The sequence below is a fragment of the Chanodichthys erythropterus genome, chromosome 10 (genome assembly GCF_024489055.1).
Source record: "Chanodichthys erythropterus isolate Z2021 chromosome 10, ASM2448905v1, whole genome shotgun sequence".
NCBI lineage: Eukaryota > Metazoa > Chordata > Actinopteri > Cypriniformes > Xenocyprididae > Chanodichthys > Chanodichthys erythropterus.
In genome coordinates, this window is record NC_090230.1 from 36,825,229 (window position 1) to 36,846,448 (window position 21,220).

The window sequence follows — 21,220 nt, forward strand, 5'->3', positions numbered from 1 at the left end:
TCTAGATTTAAACTGACAGAGTGTGTCTGCTTCCCGAACAATGCTAGGAAGATTGTTCCAGAGTTTAGGTGCTAAATAGGAAAATGATCTGCCGCCTTCAGTTGATTTTGATATTCTGGGTATTATCAACTGGCCTAAATTCTGAGATCGCAATAAACGTGAAGGACTATAATGCATTAAGAGCTCACTTAGGTACTGGGGAGCTAAACCATTTAGAGCTTTATAAGTAAGTAGCAAGATTTTAAAATCTATACGATGTTTAATAGGGAGCCAATGTAATGTTGACAGAACTGGGCTAATATGGTCATACTTTCTGGTTCTAGTAAGAACTCTAGCTGCCGCATTTTGAACCAACTGTAGTTTGTTTAAAAGCCGAGCAGAACAACCACCCAGTAGAGCGTTACAATAATCTAGTCTTGAGGTCATGAATGCATGAACCAACTGTTCCGCATTTGTCATTGAGAGCATATGTCGTAATTTAGATATATTTTTTAGATGGAAGAAGGCGGTTTTACAGATACTAGAAACATGACTTTCAAATGAAAGATTGGTATCAAAGAGCACACCCAGGTTCCTAACTGAGGACGAAGGTTTAATGGAGCACCCGTCAAGTGTTAGAGAGTATCACTAGAGGTATGGCCTCTTCTTGGGCATGGTCTAGTGGTGTTTCACTCAAGGACATCTGCGAGGCGGCCGGCTGGTCTTCGCCGTCCACCTTTGTCAGATTCTATAACCTGGATATCCTGACCTTGCATGCTCGGGTCCTCTCGGTGTGACCGACAGCCTCGTTTGAGCTCTGTCATCACACCTCAGTCAGGGATTCTTCCCTCTTAGGGGACTGACGGCCTCCGGCCCTTACGTATCCACTGGGCCCCTAGGCGCCCAAGTTATGTCCTGTCGTTCCCTGTCGTAGCACGGCGTGATTGTATACATTCCCTATACGCAGTACAAGTGAGAGTATCTAAAGGGAACGTACTCAGTTACGTACGTAATCTCGGTTCCCTGAGATACGGGAATGAGTGCTGCGTTTCATGCCGTGCCGTGACACCACGACTCAGTGTCATCGCTTCAGTTAAGATAAACTGGGCTCTATGGCGAAATGCACAGCTTATATAGCCACAAGCCATGCCCCTTTTGGCGGGCTCGTTGGTGCACTTTTCCGCCATAGGCACCCGCGGTTACACCGCACCGTCATTGGTTCAAAGAGTTTCATTCCTTTGAGCCAATCGGCGTGCAGTTTCACTGTGTGATTGAATAAGGCTTCAGCTAGGAGGAAAAAAGGAGCTTTTCCCCATACGCAGTACTCGTTCCCGTATCTCAGGTAACCAAGTACGTTTCTTTTCTTGTCAAAGTTAACTTATGCAGAACTACATAAGAGGACACTGTAGGCTGATTTTAGGCTAAGTTTACTTTTTTCTTGACGAGGGAAGGGGGTGAGAGGGCCAAGGTTCAAGAGTCACAGTTTGCTACTGTTATATACACAAGAGCTGACGAAACTAGACACAGCTAGAAACAGACTAACAAGGGGAAAACTACAAGCTAAAAGACTATATAGAATAAGAGAAAGACATACCCTGACAATCAGAGCTAATCTCAAAACAAACTTTATTTCTTTTTTTTTTTTTAAATTCATTTTAATCAGACTGTGTAGTAGTGGTTTTTAGTGAATGTATGAAGTCAGTCCTTTTTGCAAAATATTTTGCTGGAAAACTGTTTCTGCTATCTTTCTTAAAAATAAATGCCATATTTTATTAGTTTCTCTTGTGTGTTGATGAACCGCTGACCTGTTATTCAGACAGTGACTTTGCATCTTTGTTCATTTGACCAATTCAATTACTAACTTCAGACAGAAACTAATCATCTAGGGACATCCACTTGTGTGTTTATTATGTATTTCAGAAGTAATCCTGAGGGTCCTGTTAACACCTGTTCTGTATTCAGAGTTCTGCTGCAGTGACAATTCTCCACTGATCTGTCCATTAAGGGTGTGAAGCAAACATTGGTAAACAAACACACGCAATACACTGATGTTGCCTTGTGCTCAGAGGTCAGTGAGTTTGTTTTAATGAGATTAAAAGTTGCGAAACTTTTTAAACTTTGCAATCAGAATCAGCATGAATATAAATCGCCAATAAGATAATTATTCTTAATTAGTACCACACAAATTTCAGAAAATCTCTGGTTATATGCTGAAGCATTATTTAATGATGAATTATTTAATATTGCAGCAACAAGAAAGAAAATATGAAAATATTTGTGTATCTGGATGCTCAGATAAGATTTAAAATTTAAAGAGTTCTTGACGTTGTCATTTGTTTGCTTTCGTCACTTTCATTTTTCTTCTTGTGCACTGAATCCCTATACTGAAAAGCCAACTAGATAGATCTCTGTCACTGACTGCTACAATGCTGATTCAACTCCAAAAAGCCACTGATGGTGGTCCAACTATACCAACACTGTAGAACAGTATGCAAAAACTGAGATGCTCAAGTGACGGCTGACTGTTGGCTTTGTGTGTCATGTCCTTATAATCTAGGGCTATTTCAAATCAAAGGGGTCCAGTGAGTTTCAAGACATTTTACAGAAGAACATTGGTGCAGTAAAGTGCTCAAACTGGCCCAATCATCATTTTCTACCATCCCTGATGCTTCGTAATGCAAAAATTACTTTTTGTCAACAGTACTAACCTTGGCAGTGAAATGTTTTATTTCTCCCGCTCCAAACTACATTGCTATGCATAAGCCAAAAATGAGATATGAAATCAGAAAATTCTGCTTTTACATGATATCAACAGTTAAGGCCTGTTTACACTAAGAACGATAACTATATTTGCGTCCAAACCAACGAACGATAACAGTCTGTTTATTCTAAGCTCACGAGCTGCAGTTTCAATGTGTGTACAGCATGTTTTTGCTGTTCATGTTGCATTTACATGGGTTTAACCAGCAGATGTCCTCAGCATGCTCTGTTTTTGAAGTGAATAGCTATCTAATCTGACAGTGAATTTAGCAGAAGTCAATATAATGGCATAAATCAACGCCTAGTCCTTTTTCACTGCAACTTCAAAGGAAGCAAGACAATGTTGTCGAAACTAGTGCTGGATAACTTACCTGAGGTAATTTAATGTTACACTGGTTGCTAGTCTGGCATAATGATCTCATCGTTAATACTTCTCACCATTTATTAAGAGGGTATGACAGATTGTTTTCCATATATCCATTTACTTTAAAGTATCCTTGAAAAAAAGTGACTTGTCAAAAAGTGGTGGCTGTGATTAAATTCTCTGCAAAGTCATCTGCCAATTTAAATGCGTGAGCCCTTAAATTAGAATAGAGGCTGATTGGTTGTCAGTGTTTTATCGTTCATCTGCTGGGAAAAAATCATTCTGAAAGTGATCCCAACCATATTGTTTCTCTGTATCGTTATATCTGTGGTGTGGACATTGCTAATCTTTTATATTTAGAATGATTTTTATAACTATATCTTTATAGTTATCATTCTTTGTGTGAACGGGCCTTTACAGCTGTCAGTATAAAGTACAAGAACTTTAATGTTCAGTGAAACATAAAAGTTTACATACAGTAGTGCACCTCTAAGCCATGTACTGCATTGTGTTTCTGTATTACAAAATTACTGCAGCCAGTATCGACTGAGTCTCTGTGTACTGTTTGAAAGTGCCCAGTTTGTGCCACAGTCACATACATTCATAAAAAGTCATGCATGCATGTAGGTGCATCAGTGGACATGATAACACAATACAAAGACTACAGTGGGACCTTGTACACATTTACAGAGAAACTGTGATGCTTATCAGTAATATCAGTAGGCCTGTTTACACCTGGTCACTTCATGCGTTTTCTCTGATCAGATAGCTATCTAATCATGAAAAGACCATGTGTAAATGCCCTCCGAAATGCATTCGAGACAGATCTGATCGCACAAACCACTTCAGGAGGTGGTCTGGGATGCATTCCAGTCAAAACTGAACAGGTCTAAATGCATCTGGTTAATGAAACCAACTCCACACAAAAATGCTAACAAAAATAAAATAATAAAATAAACATGTGAGAGCATGTTATAGGCTAAATATAGGGGTGTAACGAAAATTTCTTGTCGAGGTGAAAAGCTGTGAGTGATATTGCCATGGCAGAGTGTAAGGGTTAAATTAGGATAGAATATGCCAACGCTACATTTACATAACGCGTCTACTGTCGTTTTGGTTTTTTTATAGTCACCGCCGATCCCTATGAGTACATGCATTCACAAAAATCAAAAGTAAACACAAGCGCGCATTCAAGCACATTTTCAATACCCCGCATTTTGAAAGCGGCTCCCTGATGCATGCATATATATCCTAATATGAAAGTTATCTTAGGCTGGGCTGTGTAGTTGTAACCATCTCTTAGCTCTGTATCATGCTTGAAGAAAAATTTGGTCTCTATTTGCCCTTTGAATATTGTGAGAGGACTTTGATTATGGTTGCTGTTTGCACTTAATAAGACTAAAAGAAAAACGGTTATTCATTTTTATGGTAACACTTCAAAATAAGGTTTCATTAGTTAACATTAGTCAACTACTTTAGTTATAAACTAAGAAAGAACAATACAGCGTTTATTAATCTTAATGTTAATTTCAACATTTAGTAATACATTATTAAAATCAAGAGTTGTATTTAACTGAACTAACATGAACTAACAATAAATACAATTAACTAAAATACAATTAACTAACATTAACAAAGATTAATAAATAATGTAACAAATGTATTGCTCATTGTTAGTTCATGTTAGTTAATACATTAATGTTGACAAATGGACCTTATTGTAAAGTGTTACCATTTTTTTATTCTATAGTTTTATTTCTATGATCAATTTGTGGAAAGGAGTTCAGTTATGAGGTCAAAAGTTGTAGAAACTCAAATCATGTACAGTAAGGTCTGAAGAGATTCATATGAAATCATACAGGAGAGAAACCAGTCAGCTGAGTTTGTGGCAAAACAAATTGTCATCAATAAAATGCTTATCAATAAAATGCAGCTCATATTTCTTACTTTCGGTGATGTCAACTCCATTGAATCTGCATATAGCATGGAACTTGAAGATCGGATTTATATCCATTTTGCTGAAACGCATTTATGTGGCCAAGTGTAAATGGAATCATTTTGATTAATCAGATAGCTGTCTGATCTGTAAAAATGCATGACCAGGTGTAAACCGGCCCAGTGATAAATGGGTAAAGGTGAATCTGGTGCAAGGACAACAACCTCTCCTAATTATTTAAAATGAATATAGATGTGATCCATTTATACATACATTTTATAGACACTTATAGTGATTTATAGATACTTGATGTAAACCAACCTACATAAGCACTGCACACGAAGAGCACAAGAGACTCAACTCACAATTGATTTTTTTTAAAGAGTTGATGCTAATGTAATGTTTTAATCAGTATTGGGGAAAGTTACTTTTAAAAGTAATATGTTACAATATTGCATTACTCCTTAAAACACTAATAACTAATTCATTTCACTACTTAGTTACTTTTTATGGAAAGTGATGTTACGTTAATTATGTATTATTTTTTCTCACCTGGGCTGGGCTTGGTTGTTTGCTTTTTAATAACAAACAAAATGTTTTATTTTTGGCAAATGTAAAGGCCCTTTCACACCACACAAGTGAAATGAATAAGCCTCTGACCAAAGAAAGGAAATGCAAATTCTTGCCTGTGCAGTAGAGGGCGCAGTTCAAACAAACCTTCAGCTGTGATGCCATTCCAAATTTCATAGGAATAGGATGCAGGAGAAGAAAGTTCAACACTCATATTGTCAATCAATGAATAGGACAAAAATAACTTTTGTAACCTATTATTAAGAATGCAACTCTTTCTTACTCATGGATATTCTGTTGTAAATGTATAAATAATGCATTACTTTACTAGTTACTTGAAAAAAAAAGGTATTTAAATATTAAAATACATTATAGGGTTTCAAGCATTTTTACACATGTTGGATTTACTTTATCTTAAAAGTAGATTTTGGGATCGCTTCTCCATAAAGAATACATGTGATGCTTTCTTAGAGCACAGAAGAGATATTGGCAGCCTCAATCACCATTTATGTTCATTGCATCTTTTTTCTGGACAGTGTAAGTGAATGGTCATTCTGCCTCACATCAGACATGAGGGTGATTAAATGATGACTGTAACAAGGTTCGTAGATATTAGGAAGGAAGACGACAAGGGTCGGCTGTGACTACTGGCTGCTTTATTTATAACTTCAACAAAAAGGTGTGCAAACAGGCACAAAACAATTTCCAACATAAACAGTGGAATTCACTCCGTCCGCTCCAGTCAGTCTTTGGGAGTGTGGCAGCCAGCAGTCCTTGTCACTCTCACTCACTCCTGTTTCTCCTGGCGTTAAATCCTCTCTCCACGTTCTTGTACCTGAACAGGTGAAAACATATCATGTGTTGCAGTTGCGGCATTTGTGCATTTACAGGGATAGAAAAAATTGAAAAAAAAAAAAAAAGAGAAAACAAATCAACCCCCCATCTCCATGATCATGAATGACAATCTGTAAACATTTCCATCAGAGATGATGCTGGCTGAAATATTTTAAGAGTTAGGATGTGTTTAACTGATATTTTAAACCAGCTGTAAAATAAAGCATAGACAAGAGGATTCAGACCACAGCTAACATACAAAGTCCATATTAGAAATGTCATTGTAGTGGAAGAGACTGCACTGGTTTCTGTTAGAGAACAGATACAGAATGGAATCATATAAACTCTCACAATAATTCCTTTTAGTGAATTCCTAATTCAGGTTTGTTGGAGTGTGAAGCTTCTTGAAGTGAGAGATGGACATGATCACCAGCAGGTTCAGAAACACAGTCCATGCTGAGAGCAATGACATGAACAGGTAAATGATATAATATTCATATCTGGAGCGTTTTCCCTTGATACATGATGAGCAGGAAAGCAGTATTGTTTCAACACAACTGTGCTCCTTTTTAGAAAGAAATGGAATCTGTGAGGATTTCCAGTCAGGATTTAGACCATACCATAGTACTGAGACTGCTCTCGTTAGAGTTACAAACGATCTACTCCTATCATCCGATCGTGGCTGTATTTCTCTATTAGTGTTATTAGATCTCAGTGCTGCTTTTGACACTATCGATCACAACATGCTTTTAAAAAGATTTGAAAACTATATTGGCATTAGTGGAATTGCTTTGGCATGGTTCAAATCATACTTATCTGACCGTTATCAGTCTGTAGTAGTTAATGAAGAGATGTCGTATCGATCACAGGTTCAATATGGAGTACCACAAGGCTCAGTACTAGGACCGTTGCTTTTCACTCTGTACATGCTGCCCGTAGGAGAGATAATTAGGAAGCATGGTGTTAGTTTTCACTGCTACGCTGACGATACTCAGCTCTATATTTCCTCGCGCCCTGACGAAACCTACAAATTCACAAAACTAACAGAATGCATAGTTGACATTAAAAACTGGATGACAAGAAATTTCTTATTATTAAATTCAGAAAAAACTGATATCCTAATCTTTGGACCAAAAACTTCCTCACGAACCTTCCTCTCTAACACTTGACGGGTACTCCATTAAACCTTTGTCCTCAGTTAGGAACTTGGGTGTGCTCTTTGATACCAATCTTTCATTTGAAAGTCATGTTTCTAGTATCTGTAAAACCGCCTTCTTCCATCTAAAAAATATATCTAAATTACGACATATGCTCTCAATGACAAATGCGGAACAGTTGGTTCATGCATTCATGACCTCAAGACTAGATTATTGTAACGCTCTACTGGGTGGTTGTTCTGCTCGGCTTTTAAACAGACTACAGTTGGTCCAAAATGCGGCAGCTAGAGTTCTTACTACTACCAGAAAGTATGACCATATTAGCCCAGTTCTGTCAACATTACATTGGCTCCCTATTAAACATTGTATAGATTTTAAAATCTTGCTACTTACTTATAAAGCTCTAAATGGTTTAGCTCCCCAGTACGTAAGTGAGCTCTTAATGCATTATAGTCCTTCACATTTATTGCAATCTCAGAATTCAGGCCAGTTGATAATACCCAGAATATCAAAATCAACTGAAGGCGGCAGATCCTTTTCCTATTTAGCACCTAAACTCTGGAACAATCTTCCTAGCATTGTTCGGGAAGCAGACACACTCTGTCAGTTTAAATCTAGACTAAAAACATCTCTTTGCTCTTGCATACACATAACACATTATCAATACATTAACATTTTCCAAATCTTTTAAAGGATTGTTACGCTGCAATAATTAGGTCAGCCGGAACCGAGAACATTTCCTATAACACTAGATATACCTGTACATCAGAATAAGAATGGCATCTACGCTAATATCTGTCTCTCTGCTTATCCTGAGGTTTGCCGGGTGCTGGATCCAGGCCGTATCCAGATCAGATGGAGAACCTGTGTCTGGACCTGACTACAACGTAGCCCAGGAGACAATGGGCCTCCAGATCCAGTTCTGGCTGCATCTAAAATTCAGATTTTTAATCCCCGTATCCGCTTACATATATTTATATATAATCTATTTTTAATCTCTATAATAAAAATGTATAATTCAGATTTTGATCTTCATATCCATTTACATATATTATATATATCTTCCAAGGGATTTTTTCCCTCCTAGGACTTTTTTTCCCAGTGTTAGCATGCTGGGTTTTTCTCCTAGGGTTTTTTTTCCACCCCTGAGAGTCAGCCGACATTGGCTTAATGTAGCACCATCTTGTATATGTTACACATTACCACGCTTGCTTGTACAGCTTATTTTTAACCACTTCTCTATTTTCTGTGCTTCTAATATGTAAAGCTGCTTTGAAACAATTACCAATTGTAAAAAGTGCTTTGACTATTGAGTCTCATGATCCTCTGTCTCATAGGCCATGAGTGAGTCTCCTCCTGTTAGGAGTTTGTTCTGCTCTCTTTACTGTCCTTTCATTTACACAGTGTCTGGATCAGACTGACCAACCCATCTACTGCCCACTCTGATGATACATAATGGCATAATTATTTTCATGATGCATGAACAGAACAGTGGATTGAAGCAAAGATGTAAGAGGGTTTGTAATCCTTCCTTGTGCACCTCTAATTGTGTCCAGTTCCTTGTTTTGTTAATATAGCTTTTTGACCTTTTATTTAAAAAAAGTCACATGTTACCTTTTTCACTGAAGTAAAATAATGACACTAATGACATAAGACACACCTGAAAGCAATTTACACAATCAACCAATGAGAATGTGACACATGACACAAGGGTACCAATCAGAAAATTACACTTGAGGCTAGGGAAGATAATGACATAATCAAAATTTTAAGTCTTCTGCATGTGCCATCTTGACTTTGTAATTTGCTAGCTTTCGTCACTATCATTTTTCTTCTTGTGCACTGATTCCCTAAACTGAACAGCCGACTAGAAGGATCTCTCTCACTGACTGCTACAATGCTGATTCAACACCAAAAAGCCACTGATGGTGGTTTGACTAGTGCCAATGTTGCAGAACACAGCACAAAAACTGAGCTGAGAGATGCTCAACAATAGCTGACCATCACCTTGGTATGTCACGGCCTTATTATTTAGGGATATTTCAAATCAAAGGATTCAAATGAGTTCCAAGTTGGATCAAGACATTTTACAGCAGAACATTAGTGCAGTGTAGTGCTCATACTGGTCCATAATCTTTCCAAACTGCATTGCTATGCATAAGACAAAATTGAGACACATGAAATCAGAAAATTAAGCTTTTACATTTTATCAACAATTACAGATGTCAGTATAAAGTACAAGAACATTGATGTCCAGCGAAACAAAGACTACAGTGGGACCTTTTATACATTTACTGGAGATACTATGATGCTTATCAGTAATATCAGAGATAAATGGCTAAAGGTGAGTCTGGTGCAAGGACAACAACCTCTCCTAATTATGTAAATGAACATATATGTGATGCATTTATACATAAATGTTGTGATTTACAGATAATTTACTGTATGTATACCAGCCTACATAAGCAGCAGATCTGCATGTGAAGAGCACAGGACACCCACAGTTGGTTTTAAAGAGTTTGATGCTAGCATGTTGATAATGCAATGATGTTATTCTTTAATAAGCACTAAAATACATAACACACACATACTAAAGCAGTCCATTTTTACTACACTGAACTATTTTCTTAGAACACAGTCAACATTTACGTTCACCATTTATGTCTCATTCTTGTACCTGAACACATGAAAACATATCACTTGTGTTGCAATAGCAGTATTTGTCCATTTTCAGGGATGGAAATCAAATTCTGTGCTTTAAGTGCAAAAAAATGAAATAAATGAACCCCCCCATCTCCACAATCATGAATGACAATCTGTAAACATTTCTATCAGAGATGATGCTGGCTGAAATATTTTAAGAGTTAGGATGTGTTTAACTGATATTTTAAACCAGCTGTAAAATAAAGCATAGACAAGAGGATTCAGACCACAGCTAACATACAAAGTCCATGCTAGAAATGTCATTGTAGTGGAAGAGACTGCAGTGGTTTCTGTTAGAGAACAGATACAGAATGGAATATAGCAAAGCATATAAACTGTCACAATAATTCCTAATGTCAGAGCAGCTTTACTCTCAGATTTCCTCCTCACTGACCCTTCCATTACACATTTTCCACCCTTCATCAGAGAGTTTATAACTTTCACTTGCTGATGTGCAACATAAAATATCCTCAAATATACAGTGATGATCAAGACACAAGGAAATAGGAATACAAAGATTAAATCAGTGAATGTCCAAGCAAGACTATTCATGACAATACACTGACCATAACAGGTTTTGAGTGAGATATTAAAATATCCATTACTAATTACATACCCAACATTGTAAACTGAAGAGCAAAACCAGCAGAGACAGATGCTTATTGAAGTTTTAGTTGTGGTTATTTTCTGTGGGTATATTAAAGGGTGACACACAGCCACATAACGATCAACAGCTATTAAAACTAAATTACTAAGAGATGAAGAAAGAAGCAACCTAACGGTAATTACAAACAGTCCACAGTAAGTGTCTCCAAAGTACCAACACATCTCAATTTGCTTGATGCCCTCTATGGGTATCAAAATAAGGCCAGTAAACAGATCTGCCACAGCCAGAGAGAGAATGATCAGGTTGGTTGGAGTGTGAAGCTTCTTGAAGTGAGAGATGGAGATGATCACCAGCAGGTTCAGAAACACAGTCCATGCTGAGAGCAATGATATGAACAGGTAAATGATATAATATTCATATCTGGAGCGTTTTCCCTTGAAACATGATGAGTTGATGGCAGGAAAGCAGTATTGAGTCTCATGATTCTCTGTCTCATAGGCCATGAGTGAGTCTCCTCCTGTTAAGAGTTTGTTCTGCTCTCCTTACTGTCCTTTCATTTATATAGTGTATGGATCACACTGACCAACCCATATACCACCCACTCTGATGATGCATAATGGCACAATTATTTCAATGATGCATGAACAGAACAGTGGATTGAAGCTAAGATGTAAGAGGGTTTGTAGTCCTTCCTTGTGCACTGATAAGTGTGCCGAAGATTGTACTTGTTTTTTTTACTCTATTTTGTGGTAACAATATATATCGTTATATCTCACAGCCCTAGTTTCCACAACATTGAGAGCATGAAATTGTCCAAAATGTCTTGGTATGCTGAAGCATTAAGAGTTCCTTTCACTAGAACTAAGGGGCCAACCCCTGAAAAACAACCACACACCATAATCCCCCTCCACCAAAGTTTACACTTGGTACAGTGCAGTCAGACAAGTACCATTCTCCTGGCAACCGCCAAACCCAGACCTGTCCATCAGATTGTCGGACAGAGAAGCGTGATTGGTCACTTCAGAGAACATTTCTCCACTGCTCTAGAGTCCAGTGGCAGCGTGCTTTACACCACTGCATCCGATTGCATTGCACTTGGTGATGTAAGGCTTGGATGCAGCTGCTCAGCCATGAAAACTCATTCCATGAAGCTCTCTACATACTGTTCTTGAGCTAATCTGAAGGCCACGTGAAGTTTGGAGGTCTGTAGCTATTCACCTGTTGATCAACAAGTAAAGACTTGTTTAATTAGTATCTTCCTCATCATGTGTTTGATACACCAGCATACCGTAACAGAATACCCAACCAAGAAGTAAAGCGATGTGTTTGTTTTAATTTCTTTTTATTTTCGTGTTCAGTTTTTTTTGTTCCGTGTTTTCACCCCTGCCTTCACTATGGACCCACCTGTGAGACTTATGTACCTTGAGCAGGGAAAAAGCTCTCTCGAGAGACATTTACAACTGTTTTTGGATCTCGCCCATCAGACCACCTTCCCAGACTACTGCCTGTGCACATTCCTGTACGTCGGACTCAACGCCGCCACATGTGCACAGCTGTCCGGGGAGGGTCCTCGAGGGAGCTTCGCGTCCTATGTGGAGTGGGTGCTGGCATCCTGCAGATCTGCATTCACCATCGATGTTGCCGCCAACCCCACTTCCCATCCAGTGCCCAGCCAGAACCACCCAGACAGCGAGGATAAACAACCTGAGCCCACCGCAGGTAGTACGACGGAGACCACCGCGAATGAGCCGCCCACGCATACAAGAGCGATCGGGGGTCACATCGCCATGGATCCCGAGCAGCGTATGCCTGACCAGGTGTGTGAGCCAGCTGAGCCATCCATTGCCGAGGGAGTGTTGGTGGACTTCGAGGGTTCGGAAGTGAGAACTACTACTGAGATTGAGTTTTTTGCTGAGACACTGCTGGACTTAAGGTGTGGAGAGGACATTTTTCTTGCCCCAGTACTGTCACCTGTCCAGTTGGTCCCGTCCAGCGTGCCTCTCCCACCACATCTCCAATTTACGTGTGACACTCCACTGCTTTTGGATTTTTACATGGAACTCCAGCCTGTTTCCCAGTCTCCAGCCATCAGTGCCACTCAGTCACTTCCGTCTCCCTTCAATCCCTCGGTACCACCTCCTGTCAGTAATGTGGCACCATCTCGGGCCTGTCGGGATCTGGGCCTCCTGGGCACGAGGAGCCCGAAGCTCCGCCTCCAGCCTTGGAAGGTTTCGAGCTGCCTCGTTCCGTTGTTCTGACTCCTGCGCCTGCGCTCTTTCCACCCTCAACCTCGGAGTGGACCATTGGCCTTTCGACCATGCCAGACTCCCTTGGCACTTCGGCTCCACCTGGGTCAGACATTGCATTGCCCCCGCTGCAGACTTAAGTACTGTCCACTGCTCTCTGTCCTCCACCCCTTACACTACAGCTTGCTCCACCCTACCTCAGGCTCCGTCTCCACCCTCGGTCGCTCCAACGTGTCCTCAGACCTCCGGATCCCCTCCTTGATCTCAGGAGGTCGTCACTGCGGCTCTGTCATGGCCGCCTGGATCCTCACCATCTCTACACTACCTCAGCTTGTTGGCTGTGCGGTGGGCTCCATCCTTGCTGTCGTTGCCTATGGTCATCCCCATGGCAGTCCTCATCAGGCCTGGTCCTCATGGGTCCTCCCTCCATCAAAGCCGTCGTGGGGCAACACCCTGGCTGTGGCCTGGAAGTACATCCTGCAGCCCCTGCTCAAGGCCATCACCTGGATATCACCACCATCTGGACTCCTGGTTTGTGTCTCCATCTGCCCGTTTCACCATCCACCATCACCCATCTCCAGAATCCCGGCCCTCTCCTTTGTTTCTCTACGGCGCGAGGACACGCCTCGCCGGAGGGGGATGCACTGTCACAGTCACGTCATGTTCTGTTTGTTTTGGTTTTCATTCTGTCACATGTGCTCCTTTGTTCTAGTTTCCTGCCACTATCTGTTACCATGGACACTAATCATCACAGCTGTATGTCATTTGAGTTAATTCATCAGTGCATATAAGTTCCTGTTTGTTGTCTGTTCATTGTCAGGTATCGTTTGTTCTAAGTTGGTGTATGTTCCTGTCTGGATTCTGGATTCTCCGTTTGGATTATCAAGTAGACTTGTTTAACTTGTATCTTCCTTGTCGTGTGTTTGATACACCAGCATACCGTAACAGATGTGCTATGATATTGTGGGGCAAATGAACTGCAATATTAATTTAATAATAAAAGTAGCATAATAAGAATAATTTAATAGGCCTGCGTGCCCATCCACCATTTGCCAGCCGTTTTTTTTTTTTTTTTTTTTGTGACCACTGACGAGGGTGTGTCAAACGCGTCTTTCCACGCTCACGGGCAAAGGAGAATCATTGAAAGGCTCGCATGCTTGACACTGCATGTCATATCTGCTTAATTGTGAAAATGTCTGTTTGCTACAAAAGGGAAGTTAAAGAGGGTGGGCATTTTTGTAAGATCAACCTTGTACACATCAGATCAACATTGTAGGGATGAACTCCTGGAAACTGTTTTCCATCAACCAGTCAGCCACATGGATTTTCCAGTAAATCACCCCTGAGCTCATTCTTGCTTCAGTCTATATGCAAAGAAATATTGCATTTTAGAAAACAATGTGTTGTAAAATATTAATGAAATATGAATAAAAATAATTTTCACTTTTACACAAAATTACTTTTTGTTATCTATGAAAATCACATTCTTTCTTTCTCGCATGCGTGTGCACACAATAGCGTTACAGTAAGGATTAAAAACTGAAAAATATAGTGAAATAAATGTGTAAAAGGTGTAGTATCTGTGGTACATGCAGAATAATTACTCCAGGTCGTTAAATTGACGTGTGGTAGGGTACTTTGTATTGTATGTGTGTGGCCATGTTCATTTGCCACCACTGAAGACCATTTTTGACACAGGAAAAACCCTGGTCAGTGGCTATCGGCTGCAGTTTAGAATACAGAAAGTCAGTATTATAGTAGAAAATAATTGTTATTAGGCACCATTAGAGTGGGCGGTAGATGGGTTGGTCTGTTTGATCCAGACACTGTATAAATAAAAGGAAAGCAAAGAAAGAAGAACAAACTCCTAACAGGAGACGACTCACTCATGGCCTATGAGACAGAGGATCATGAAACTCTATACTGCTTTCCTGCTATCAACTCATCATGTATCAAGGGAAAACGCTCCAGATATGAAGACAATTTCATGTATGTGTTTTTTTCATTGCTGTCAGCATGGACTGTGTTTCTGAACCTGCTGGTGATCATCTCCATCTCTCACTTCAAGAAGCTTCACACTCCAACAAACCTGATTATTCTCTCTCTGGCTGTGGCTGACTTGCTTGTTGGACTTATTGTGATGCCCATAGAGGCCATTAAACTGATTGAGACATGCTGGTACTTTGGAGACACTTTGTGTGGAATGTTTATGATAATCATGGGTCTGCTCCTGTCAACATCTATTTGTAATTTAGTTTTAATTGCTATTGATCGTTATGTGGCTGTATGTCACCCTTTACTGTACCCACAGAAAATAACCACAACTAAAACTTTAATAAGCATCTGTCTCTGCTGGTTTTTCTCCTTTGCCTACAATACTACTGTCTCTCTGGTTGGTGGCAGATATTTTGAAAGCTCACAAAGAACAGACTCATGCTATGGAAAGTGCTATTTGATAATAAGTTTTTCATGGATAGTTGTTGACCTTTTCTTTTCTTTCTTGTTTCCTTTGACTGTGATCATAACTTTATATTTGAGGATATTTTATGTTGCACATCAGCAAGTGAAAGTTATAAACTTTCTGATGAAGGGTGGTAAATGTGTAATGGAGAGCTCAGTGAGGAGGAAATCTGAGAGTAAAGCTGCTCTGACATTAGGAATCATTGTGACAGCTTATCTGACATGCTATATTCCATACTATATCTTGTCTTTAACAAGTAGTACAATAATCTCTTCTGCTACAATGACATTTTTACTATGGACTATATATGTTAACTCAGGCATGAATCCTGTTGTCTATGCTTTATTTTACCGCTGGTTTAAAATATCAGTTAAACACATCTTAACTCTTAAAATATTGAAGCCATCATCCTCTCTCTTAGACATATTTACAGATTATTCATGATTTTAGTAGATTTTCTGATTTTTACTGCAATTTGGACTTTGACAATACATAAAAAAGAGCTCATACCACGGGAACAGTATCACAGAAAATATTAGTGGTTTTGAAACCATGACTTTTTCAAACCGCGGTATACCTTGAAACTGGTATACCTGGAAACCGGCCCATGCCTAGTTACTTGTGAGGTTCCATGACAGTTGGAAGACAATTGCTTATGTAGGTTGTTATATATAAAGTATCTGTAAATCACAATATTTATGTTTTAAAGCTCTCAGATATGATTTATACAAGTTTTGACCCTCCATGTCCATTTTCCTTAAGAGTTTTGCTCCAACTCTAAACAAGCTAATCAAGGTCTTCAGGGTTTATAGAATGTTATAGGCAGTTGAGTTTGATCAAGGTTGGAGCTAAACTCTGCAGGAAAGCGGACATCAAAGTTTTTTCATTGCTGTCAGCATGGACTGTGTTTCTGAACTTGCTGGTGATCAACTCCATCTCTCACTTCAAGAAGCTTCACATTCCAACCAACCTGATTATTCTCTCTCTGGCTGTGGTGGCCAGTTGCTTAATGGACTTTTTGTGTTGCCCATAAAGGCCACTAGACTGATTGAAATGTGTTGGTACTTTGGAGACCTTCTGTGGACTGTTTATGATTGTCATGAGAGTTAGTAGTTTAATTTTATTTGCTCTTGATCGTTTTGTGTCTGTTTGTTACTGTACCCACAGAAAATAACAATGAGTAAAACTTTAAAGGATTTGTCCACTTTTAAATAAACTTTTCCTGATAATTTACTTACCCCCATGTCATCCAAGATGTTCATGTCTTTCTTTCTTCAGTCGAAAAGAAATGATGTTTTTTGATGAAACCATTCCAGGATTTTTCTCCATATAGTGGACTTCAATGGCCTCCAGAATTATATATTATATTTTATAAAGCATAAACGGTTGTATTTTTTTCTAAAATGACTGATCGTTTCGCTAGATAAGACCCTCATTCCTCGTCTGGTATCGTTTAAAGCTCTTTGAAGAGAAAGTTATGGGCAGTTGAGTTTGATCAAGGTTGGAGCTAAACTCTGCAGGAAAGCGGACATCAAAGTTTTTTCATTGCTGTCAGCATGGACTGTGTTTCTGAACATATTGGTGATCATCTCTGTCTGTCACTTCAAGAAGCTTAAAATTGCAGTTTCAGTGCAGCTTCAAAGAGCTTTAAATGATACCAGATGAGGAATAAGGGTCTTATCTAGCAAAACGATCGGTCATTTTAGAAAAAAATACAACCGTTTATGCTTTATAAAGACAAAATATCGCCAAAAATATTTTTCAAAAACCTTCAGCCATCTGGAGGCCATTGAAGTCCACTATATGGAGAAAAATCCTGGAATGTTTTCATCAAAAACTTAATTTCTTTTCAACTGACGAAAGAAAGACATGAACATCTTGGATGACATGAGGGTGAGTAAATTATCAGGAAAAGTTTATTTAAAAGTGGACTAATCCTTTAATAAGCATCTGTCTCTGTTGGTTTTGTTCTTTAGCTTATGATATTGCCATTGTAATTAGCAGCAGCTATTTAGACTTTTCAGACAGAATAGTGTATTTAGGAAAGTGCTTCTTTATAACCAGCAGGGAAGCATTGATGTGTGAACTGTATTTTGCGACCGTACAGCATGTTACTGTCACGGATGGTGATGGGTTTTGTTTCATGTATATAGTTTCATGTCTCTTATTTTGTATATAGTCATTAGGTGTGTTCGACATCAGCTGCGGCTGAATGTAACTGATCGGCGAGAGTAGCCGCGTGCAGATGGGGAGGAGCTGAAAATGGAGACGTGAAGTCGGACACTTTCTGCTTCCCGTAGTGACGCTCACGAAGCTGCTTTTGCATACTTTATCACAGCTTAAGTGAAAAAATGCAATATTTGACTAATACACTGATGTTTCAGAGACATTTTCATTCAATACTTTATGTACTGCTTACAGCGGCTGTTTTTACAAGAATAAAGTTCAATATAAGCATATACTATATAAAAACTAAAGTAGTGAGGTCTACGTTTTTTATCAGTTTTATTTTGATAAACATGACACAATACAACATAGTGACTACATGAAAAGAGCTATTATAACTATTATAAAAATAAAGATTTGTGAGCAATAGTGGAACTGAAGGTGTGACAATAAACACGAAACACACATGATCATTGTCATGCATTGAATCTGGCCAATCGTGGAACAGCTGTGTCGTCATCAGAGCTCGTGCAGCTACTCTTGAGAAACTGCACTGACTAACTCAGGCGGCTAATCTCGAATCGCTCTCGCGGTACTTTGAAGCCATACGTCACAGTCACATGGCGTCGGCGCTGTCTCAAGTCGAACAAAATTCCTTACCGACATGCACTGCTTCAAGACAGCTGCCGATCGGTCTGTACGGTGCTGCATCAAGTCAAACAAGCCTGGGCTGCGTTCAGCCCCGACAAAACGTTACAAAACGTTTTTTAAACGGAAACGGTGGCTTGTGAACACCCTGTTCTGATGACGCAAGAGTTACAACTATGGCAGCTGAGAAGGCCATTCTTTGTGTTCTTTTTAAAATAATTTTCAGAGCCTGATGTAGTCGGTATAAATACGTGTTTAATACTACAAAATACGCTCGATGTTACAGTGACTGCCCTTGCCGTCCAGAATAAAAGAGAACATCCCAATCAAATGAAGGGATTTGTGGAAACTTCTATTATTGTTATACAACATTTGACTTGCACTTCATGATGAAAAGACAAACATTTCAGGTGAAGGATAATCCACTTCTTACCGTGACTTACCCGTCAGAGCACAGCAGTAATGACTTTATGAACTTCTTTACTTGCAAGATTGATAATATTAGAGAGAAAATTAAAAACATGCAACCGTCTACAGTTTCGCTTCAGACAGTGCACCGTAGTGTCCCTGAGGTAAATCTAGAATCATTCGCCGCTATAGGAGAGGAAGAATTATCTAAACTTATCAAATCATCAAAATCAACGACTGTTGAATCATCAATGTATGTTAGATCCAATGCCGACTAAACTACTGAAAGAAATGCTTCCAGAGGTCGTAGGTCCACTTCTTGATATAATTAATTTATCTTTAACACTAGGATACGTGCCAAAAAACTTTAAGCAGGCTATTATTAAACCTCTTATTAAAAAACCTCAACTAGATCCGAGAGATTTAGTAAATTACAGGCCAATCTCGAATCTACCTTTTCTGTCAAAGATACTAGAAAAGGCAGTTTCAACACAACTGTGCTCCTTTTTAGAAAGAAATGGAATCTGTGAGGATTTCCAGTCAGGATTTAGACCATACTATAGTACTGAGACTGCTCTCGTTAGAGTTACAAACGATCTACTCCTATCATCCGATCGTGGCTGTATTTCTCTATTAGTGTTATTAGATCTCAGTGCTGCTTTTGACACTATCGATCACAACATTCTTTTAAAAAGACTATATTGGCATTAGTGGAATTGCTTTGGCATGGTTCAAATCATACTTATCTGACCATTATCAGTCTGTAGTAGTTAATGAAGAGATGTCGTATCGATCACAGGTTAGGAACTTGGGTGTGCTCTTTGATACCAATCTTTCATTTGAAAGTCATGTTTCTAGTATCTGTAAAACCGCCTTCTTCCATCTAAACAATATATCTAAATTACGACATATGCTCTCAATGACAAATGTGGAACAGTTGGTTCATGCATTCATGACCTCAAGACTAGATTATTGTAACGCTCTACTGGGTGGTTGTTCTGCTCGGCTTTTAAACAGACTACAGTTGGTCCAAAATGCGGCAGCTAGAGTTCTTTCTACAACCAGAAAGTATGACCATATTAGCCCAGTTCTGTCAACATTACATTGGCTCCCTATTAAATATCGTATAGATTTTAAAATCTTGCTACTTACTTATAAAGCTCTAAATGGTTTAGCTCCCCAGTACGTAAGTGAGCTCTTAATGCATTATAGTCCTTCACGTTTATTGCGATCTCAGAATTCAGGCCAGCTGATAATACCCAGAATATCAAAATCAACTGAAGGCGGCAGATCCTTTTCCTATTTAGCACCTAAACTCTGGAACAATCTTCCTAGCATTGTTCGGGAAGCAGACACACTCTGTCAGTTTAAATCTAGACTAAAAACACATCTCTTTGCTCTTGCATACACATAACACATTATCAATACATTAACATTTTTCAAATCCGTTAAAGGATTGTTACGCTGCAATAATTAGGTCGGCCGGAACCGAGAACATTTCCTATGACACTAGATATACCTGTACATCAGAATAAGAATGGCATCTACGCTAATATCTGTCTCTCTGCTTATCCTGAGGTTTGCCAGGTGCTGGATCCAGGCCGTATCCAGATCAGATGGAGAACCTGTGTCTGGACCTGACTACAATGCAGCCCAGGAGACAATGGGCCTCCAGATCCAGTTCTGGCTGCATCTAAAATTCAGATTTTTAATCCCTGTATCCCCTACATATATTTATATATAATCTATTTTTAATCTCTATAATAAAAATGTATAATTCAGATTTTGATCTCCATATCCATTTACATATATTATATATATATCTTCCAAGGGGTTTTTTCCCTCCTAGGACTTTTTTTCCCAGTGTTAGCATGCTGGGTTTTTCTCCTAGGGTTTTTTTTCCACCCCTGGGAGTCAGCCGACATTGGCTTAATGTAGCACCATCTTGTATATGTTACATATTACCACGCTTGTTTGTACAGCTTATTTTTAACCACTTCCCTTTTTTCTGTGCTTCTAATATGTAAAGCTGCTTTGAAACAATTACCAATTGTCTATATAAATAAATTTGACTAGACTTGACTGTGTTGATCTATATTTTTTATTGTTTGTATTAGGCTTATCAATAGCTGATCACTGTTGTTGTGCTATATGATATTGTAATATTTACCAACTATTCTCCTCTGACTATAGCAAAGTTTATTAAGTGTCACATCACAATACTATAGCAAAATATATAATTATAGTATTTTTATGTTACATTAATATCCATTGTGTGAGCTGTCTCTTTAATACCGCGTGGTTTATATACATCTTCTTGCCACTGATTGGGCTGACATTTCTGACACACCCACCAAACAAGAGAAAACGTATCTCAAACC

The 21,220-nt window shown here is 39.0% G+C and overlaps 1 protein-coding gene and 1 pseudogene across 1 annotated transcript; one reads left to right on the top strand and one right to left on the bottom strand.

Moving 5' to 3' along the window:
* Window positions 1–10,402: 10,402 nt before the first annotated feature.
* On the bottom strand, window positions 10,403–11,412 carry LOC137028310 (trace amine-associated receptor 13c-like; annotated as a pseudogene).
* A 3,584-nt stretch (window positions 11,413–14,996) lies between these two features.
* LOC137029493 (trace amine-associated receptor 13c-like) lies at window positions 14,997–16,061 on the top strand. The gene has a single exon (XM_067399104.1). The coding sequence runs from the start codon at window positions 15,045–15,047 to the stop codon at window positions 16,059–16,061; it is 1,017 nt and encodes a 338-aa protein (XP_067255205.1). The 5' UTR covers window positions 14,997–15,044.
* Window positions 16,062–21,220: the final 5,159 nt, after the last annotated feature.

Bases quoted from the DNA above. Each gene is read 5' to 3' on its own strand.
- LOC137029493 (XM_067399104.1), top strand. From the start codon at position 15,045: ATGGCCTATGAGACAGAGGATCATGAAACTCTATACTGCTTTCCTGCT.